The sequence below is a fragment of the Neodiprion virginianus genome, chromosome 1, assembly GCF_021901495.1.
Source record: "Neodiprion virginianus isolate iyNeoVirg1 chromosome 1, iyNeoVirg1.1, whole genome shotgun sequence".
NCBI classification, from domain to species: Eukaryota; Metazoa; Arthropoda; class Insecta; order Hymenoptera; family Diprionidae; genus Neodiprion; species Neodiprion virginianus.
In genome coordinates, this window is record NC_060877.1 from 625195 (window position 1) to 632013 (window position 6819).

The 6819-nt window shown below is 46.4% G+C and overlaps 2 protein-coding genes across 2 annotated transcripts; both read left to right on the forward strand.

The window, feature by feature from the left end:
• The first annotated feature begins 814 nt into the window (after positions 1-814).
• Positions 815-2943, forward strand: LOC124301439 (UDP-glucosyltransferase 2-like). The gene is made up of 3 exons (XM_046756472.1): positions 815-1976; positions 2270-2489; positions 2572-2943. The coding sequence occupies exons 1-3, from the start codon at positions 929-931 to the stop codon at positions 2849-2851; spliced, it is 1548 nt and encodes a 515-aa protein (XP_046612428.1). The 5' UTR covers positions 815-928; the 3' UTR covers positions 2852-2943.
• A 618-nt stretch (positions 2944-3561) lies between these two features.
• Positions 3562-6237, forward strand: LOC124302686 (putative sodium/calcium exchanger 7). The gene is made up of 8 exons (XM_046759094.1): positions 3562-3618; positions 3703-3920; positions 3992-4317; positions 4381-4461; positions 4554-4673; positions 4802-5170; positions 5439-5564; positions 5879-6237. Exons 1-8 carry the CDS (start codon positions 3562-3564, stop codon positions 6235-6237), a joined length of 1656 nt encoding a protein of 551 aa, XP_046615050.1.
• The last annotated feature ends 582 nt before the right edge of the window (positions 6238-6819 follow it).

Consider the following 6819-nt stretch of genomic DNA (forward strand, 5'->3'; position numbering starts at 1 on the left):
CGTGTTACGAATATTCGATTTGTGATCGCATCGAATGAGATTTGCGAACGCAGCCCTAAGTTTGTAAAACCTGGCAACACTCCTAATCTGTATTGTGTTTGTGCAGAAAAGTATTAAGTTGAAGTTATTTGAAAGTTACAGTTTTCTTTATCATTAACTCACTGTACGTATATCGAGGAAAATCAGTACATGTGCATGTTTTAATTTTTTTTTATTGCATTTTGGAGAGTAATATGCATACACAAAATGCTAAAGAAAATTGACGTAGTGTACCACTGTTTTCTGTAGCTTTTATTCGAATTCGTCATTCCCTTATTATATTCTAAAGTGCATGAGGGAATGATTTATGCAATATTATAAAAATTGTCGTTTGGACTTCTTTATCGTTTTTCTTCAGCTTTATATCACATGTTTTTCAATTTTCAACAGATATATAGCAAAAAAAAAAAAAAAAAATGGCAAGCGAAAAGAAGTTTTCCCTCATTTTATAATTATTTTAAACACATTTTTCTATACGTTATAGACAAAAACATAGAAGACCATTACTTTTCAATAGACTTTATTTGGTAAAATTTCGGATATTCGGCAATAAGAAATGTTTTGTTCAATATAAAAAATTATGGTAAAAGTCTCACTGAACTTTCGGAATTTTATAAGAAATACTCATCTATAAACATGACTGTTTGAACAGTTGGCACAAGCTGTGTTTTGGTGTATTAAATTATGCATCAAGTTAACAATAAGCGATATTACGTCTGTTTCGCCTTATTCGCAAAGTACTTTTCACTTCCAGCCAACTTGTATTCAAGGTTAAGCCAGGCGTGACTGCAGTGGACTGCAGCAAAGCTACCGGCAGTTGTGTCGCCGGAGTTCGAGAGTCGTGTACGCAATATTGAAACCTCTACAAGCTTGCTGGCTGGCTCAGAGGATGAAATACCTCGTATTTTTGCTGTGGGTGATAAGTTGTTCGCAGTGTTTTAGCGAAGCTTCGAAGATCCTGGCTATAATGCCGCTCCACGCCAAGAGTCATTACGTTCCGTTCGAGCCTCTCCTGAAAAGGCTGGCGGAAAGAGGGCACGAGGTTCGAGTCGTGTCGCACTTTCCTCAAAAGGTGAAAATCCCGAACCTTACCGACGTTGACATCTCGGCCAGCCTACCTCCAAGGATCGGCTCGATGGACCTCGGCGTAGTAGAGAACTTCACCCTATGGACAAACGCTAAGTATTTATGGAAAAACGGCGTCGGTATCTGCAGGCCGGTATTCGAGCATCCCGGGGTTAAGGAGCTTCTGGATACCAAAGAGCGGTTCGATCTGACGATCTTCGAGATATTCGGGACCGATTGCTTCCTGGGGTTTGCAGAAAAATTCGGAACCCCCTTCGTCGGCGTCACTTCCAGCATCGCCATGCCCTGGCTGCCCGACGCTTTGTCCAATCCTGACAATCCCAGCTACATTCCACACTTTTTCAGCCGATACCCCGGCCACATGAGCTTCCACGAGAGACTCCTCAACGCGGTTTACCTTCTGGCTTTAAAGATCGGCTACAGATTCTACTCGGATCAGCCGAGCTACGAGATCGCCAAGTCTTACTTCGGCCCCAATCTCCCGCCTCTCGACGTCCTTCGGTCCAAGGTCGGTCTGGTTCTCGTAAACGGGCATCATTCGGTGACCAGCCCGCGGGCCATGGCACCTGGAGTGAAGGAAGTCGGCGGTATACACATTCCGAGTTCCGGTCCGGCCCGGCTCCCGAGAGAGTTGAAGGAATATTTGGACTCGGCGGTGGAAGGTGTCGTGTATTTCAGCATAGGTTCCGTTCTGAATAGCACGACGTTTCCGCCGAAGAATCTGGCTATTCTTCGGGAAGCGTTCGGTCAACTCCCGCATCGCGTGCTATGGAAATGCGACGAACGGGAGATGCCGCAATTACCGAGAAACGTGAAATGCTTCGATTGGGTGCCGCAGCTCTCAGTTCTCTGTATGTCCCCCCCCACACCCTTGCCGTCCCACTGAAAACATAACTACGTACATATACATATATACCTATATGTATACGTGTGTATAACGTGTAATCCAATCGTTCCGTACCCTTTGAGAAATCTGCAAACTTTGATCTTGCCCGACGGCCGATGATCCAATCAGCCGTGAGAATCGAAATTGCTGCCCCTTCTCCCTTCCCCCTCCCTCAGCCATTCCTCGGCCATTCGCGGTGAATTCCATTTCGACTATTAATACAGATTATATTGTAACATTTCTGCTTTTCGCTTGCAGGCCATCCGAACGTTCGCGTTTTCTTCAGCCACGGAGGGCTCCTCAGCACTCAGGAGGCCGTGTACTGCGGAGTGCCGATTCTCGGAATGCCAATTCATGGGGACCAATTTGCCAACGTAGCCCATAGCGTGGAGCAGGGCTACGCCCTGATGACGGACTTCTACAATCCATCCCACGACAATATCTACGGGAACTTGAAGGCATTGCTGACCGACAACAGGTGAAGTGAATCCCGATCTTGATGGCATTTTTCGATTCAGCCAACCTCGGGCTTCCCCGACTTTTCTTACCCTGTTTTTCAGGTACACCGAGCACGTCAGGCAAGCCTCGAGGAGATTTCGCGACCGGCCGCAGGCTCCACTTGAGGAAGCCGTCTTCTGGGTCGAGTATATTCTACGTCACGGGCCGAGGGCTCTCAGGACTGCAGCATCCGAGCTAGCCTGGTATCAGTATCTACTCTTGGATGTTGTTGCCGGCGTATTATTTGGCTTGGTGTTCTTTTTCTGGATTCTTAATAAACTTTTATGCGCGATTTTTCGTCGCCGGAAATGTCCAGTCGAAGATAAGAAGAAAAAGAATTGAAGAAGCTGTTTGTTCGTAAAAATAAGAAGTGTTTTGAAATGTTGTGTGTTTACCGTGATTGCCAATTGAAATAAAGGACCGCAGCCTGCCCAGGTCGAAACTCCTGTTAATGTAAAGCCAATAAGAATGAGACAGAATAACCTAGATGTCTGCAATTGTCGGGGAGTTCAGCCAAGACGTGGTATGTGAACGAGCGCAGCATCACGATGCTTATTTCTACACGCGTACGTAACTTTGTATTTTACAAAGTGATAGCTGGTTAGCTAGTAGAAAAAGTTTCTGCATAATTCTGCATTGTATCTTTGCCTGGTCCTACTATAAATGTGCAGCTATGCAAAGGCAAAGCGAGAACCGGAAGTTCGCTTCTCATTCTCCACTGTTCCGCTTTGCACACACTTCGCAATTCTCTACGAAATAATAAAATCACCCTAGAAATTACAAAAACCTGTGGTAGTCAGAGTCGTCTCTCGCACTTAATAAATGTGCACACGTAGCTAGTTGAGAACGTTGTGTAACGTTGAATCCAGTTTATAAAATTTTCACTTTGAAACGTTTGAGAAGTGAAAAAAAGTAAAAGATCATAAGTTTGGTACATTCGTCGTGTATTGTTTTATCGACATGTCGCTTGCACTGTAATGATCGAGCTGAAAGGTTATAAGGTTAGGTTGTAGGTTGTAGTCTCTGCGAAGTTTGGGGAAAAACATTTTTAAATGGCCTCAGGTCTTCCGCCGATTATCGCCAGACATGGTGGCCCTGAGATAGATGAGGTAAGAATTCGTCGGCGGAAATAGTTTCTTTGGTAGACGACTGTGGCATTCGCGAGAGCACACTGTTCTCTGAAACTCTTTCAGGACGATTGCGGCTACGTGTGGCAAATCCCAGCCGCAGAAAGGTGCCAGTGGACGAAGGAAACGCAAGACTGCCTTACGGACGCGGCGATACAGTACATACCCGGTTTGTTCTGCGCATTTTCGTCGGAGAACACGGCGTTAATCACTCTTGGAATTATTCTGTACATGCTGTGGCTCCTTTACTTGTTCCTCATCCTAGGAACTACCGCCGACAACTTGTAAGGGATGGCATAAGACGCGAAAGCGCCCCACATTACATGTGGCTTGACGAAAATTTTCCTCAAAACAGCTTTTGCCCCGCTCTGAGCATAATCGCCGAGATAATGCACCTCTCGGACAACATCGCCGGGGTGACGATCCTCGCCTTCGGTAACGGAGCACCCGACATCTTCACGGCCCTCGTCGCTCCCGCCGAGGAGACGGTCGTCATGTTCAACGAGCTCATTGGCGCCGGGGTCTTCGTTACCACGGTCATAGCCGGTTCCATAGCCGTCGTCCAGCCGTTTAGAGTAAAGTTTCGCCCGTACATCCGCGACACCACGTTCTACGTCGGTGCCGTATGCTGGATAGCCTACGTTATCGGCGACGAGTCCGTTCACATATGGGAAGCCATGAGTACGTTCTTCCAAGTGTTTTTTCCAAACCCGTAAAACGGATCTTATTCTTCGTTATTCCAAGGTCTCATTTTCGTGTACGTCGGATTTATCGTGGTCGTTGTCATTGGACAGATGATTGATAATAGAAAAAACGTGACACAAGGTTGGTATGACACAAGTACCGATCCAGTCTCATGCCTGCGGATTCCGTCAGCCTTCGTGACAGAAATGTCCCTAACTGAGCTCTGAATTCAGATCGAATACCGAGCCTGTACGACCGCACCGTGTTGAAAACTTACTTGGTTAACCGCGACGAAACTCTCATCCCACGGCTACCCACACGCGCCAAGGCTGTCGGATTACAATCAAAACTGGGTAAGTTCGACGACGCTGAATCTCTTCGCTTCGATCGTCAATTTAGCCAAGATCAACTGCACGGTCCGAAGAGCATCCTCCGAACGCGACGGTAGTCTTACCATCTTGAATCCGTGCGTTATATTCAGACATCGTGTTGGACGTTGAGCGGAAGAATGCCTTGGCCAAAGATGACACGACGGAGGATTCGAGCGTCGACGACGGCGCTTCTCGCCGACCTCAGGGACTCTATCGAGAATTCCTCTTCGACGTTTCGCCCATGAACATGGAGGACTGGTCGGAGGCTTCGAAGTGTACGCGCATTTACATAATCCTTCGAGCGATCCCTATGGCCTTCCTACAGTTCCTGATCCCCGTGGTCAATCAGACCGCGGTGAAACGAGGCTGGTCGAAGCTCCTCAACTGCACCCAGCTCTGCATCACGCCTGTGGCCATTACTTTTCTATTTGACGGTAACGAGGATCTACTTTCGAAATTAATGAGTCAGCAATCGAACAGTCAGACAGAGTAATGAGCTAACCGTGTGTATTTTGTCTTGAGGTATTCAGTTTGGTCGTACTCCATTGGTCCCGTTCCTTTGTACGGATTGGTTTTGGTGCTCGGGATCAGCGGCGGGGTGTTCGTTTTCCTTACAACTGACCTGGACAGAGTGCCGAAGTATCACAACGTGAGGCGGAATTAGCAGCTTCGTAAGTTTAAATGTCTTGAACAGGCGATTCACTCAGTAATGAATTCAGGCATTCGCGTTCCTGGGATTCTTCGCAGCGATGGCAGTTGTATATTTGATAGCTAAGGAAGTCTACTCGGTTCTCCACACAATAGGGACCGCTTTGAAAATATCCGACAGCACTTTGGGAATGATGTTTCTTGCATGGGGAAACAGCATCGGTGGTGAGTCATCAAAATTCTCGAGAATAAGGAACGTTGTCCTTCCACATGTACATACTCTGCATGAAAATCCATCCGGTCAGTTCATTGAGAATTTTCACCTTCATTCCCATTCTATCGGTGGATCACTGGACTCCTCTGGAGAAGCTGGAAAGGGGGATTTGTGAGATACGATCTATAAAAAAAAAAAAAATAAATAAAAATCCTCAAGACAGATTCACTCCACCTTTACAGCCACATTAGCATATAAATCCGTCAAGATTGACGTGGCGTCGGATCAAAGTGGAACGGAGTACTCCGTTTTATCATTGTTTCAGACCTCATATCAAACGTGGCGATAGCAAAGCGGGGCTATCCTCGAATGGGGTTCGCCGCCTGCTTCGGAGGGCCGTTGTTCAACACCCTCTTGGGCATGGGTCTCACCTACGGAATCGCTGCGGCAAAACACGATGACCTGCGAACTCAAGTAAGAGCCAGCGCAATGGGCCCCGGGTGCATAGCCTTTCTGCTGTGCTCGCTCATGGCCTCGGCCTCTTACCTTACCACTACCGGTTACCTCGCCCGACGATCCTACGGCTTCATGCTCTACAGCATTTACTTCATGTTCATGCTAATATGCATTCTCAGCGAGATTGGCTTCATTCATCCCCTGGGGTCAGATCACAGGGATGACTGAAAGCAGCCTTTTTCAGGTTTCTTGCAACAATCGTGCGATACATGTACGCAGAATGACATTGTATCGTATTATATAAATGTGTAACATATATAGGTAGAAAGTAGATGGCCGTGATGATAAGAAGCGTTGAATAAAATTCGAACGGCATTTTGTGAATTTGAACTTCCGTTTTTCCAAATTTCACGCCCGATTTGCAACGAGGCTTAAGCCAGCAACCAGAATTAGCAGCCAAACGTTCCAATGTTCATTAGAATAAATGGGTGGTCAAGTCCGAAAATGTAAATTTTATGAAATACTTCGAACCCCCAATACCTTAACAGAATCATGAGGATAAAGCTGAAGTACATTTTTCTATTTCCAAAAAGATTTCAACACGTTTCACTGGTAACTCTCTTTTCTAGCTTGAGCTTGATGAATTTGCAACGTACGTTTTGTAGCCGCGCTGGCCACTCGGAACGTGACACCTGCACTCCGATGTTTCGTCGAAATGAAACGTTTACCATTCATTTATTCGTTGTTCATTTGATTCGACCCCTCGCTACGTACCCAAACAAGCATACAAATCCTCCCCTTTCGGTATTT

Bases quoted from the DNA above. Each gene is read 5' to 3' on its own strand.
- LOC124301439 (XM_046756472.1), top strand. From the start codon at position 929: ATGAAATACCTCGTATTTTTGCTGTGGGTGATAAGTTGTTCGCAGTGT. The intron at 1,977-2,269 runs GTATGTCCCCCC...TTTCGCTTGCAG, and splicing joins GCCGCAGCTCTCAGTTCTCT to GCCATCCGAACGTTCGCGTT. The intron at 2,490-2,571 runs GTGAAGTGAATC...CCTGTTTTTCAG, and splicing joins GCATTGCTGACCGACAACAG to GTACACCGAGCACGTCAGGC.
- LOC124302686 (XM_046759094.1), top strand. From the start codon at position 3,562: ATGGCCTCAGGTCTTCCGCCGATTATCGCCAGACATGGTGGCCCTGAG. The intron at 3,921-3,991 runs GTAAGGGATGGC...TCCTCAAAACAG, and splicing joins GGAACTACCGCCGACAACTT to CTTTTGCCCCGCTCTGAGCA. The intron at 4,462-4,553 runs GTTGGTATGACA...CTCTGAATTCAG, and splicing joins TAGAAAAAACGTGACACAAG to ATCGAATACCGAGCCTGTAC.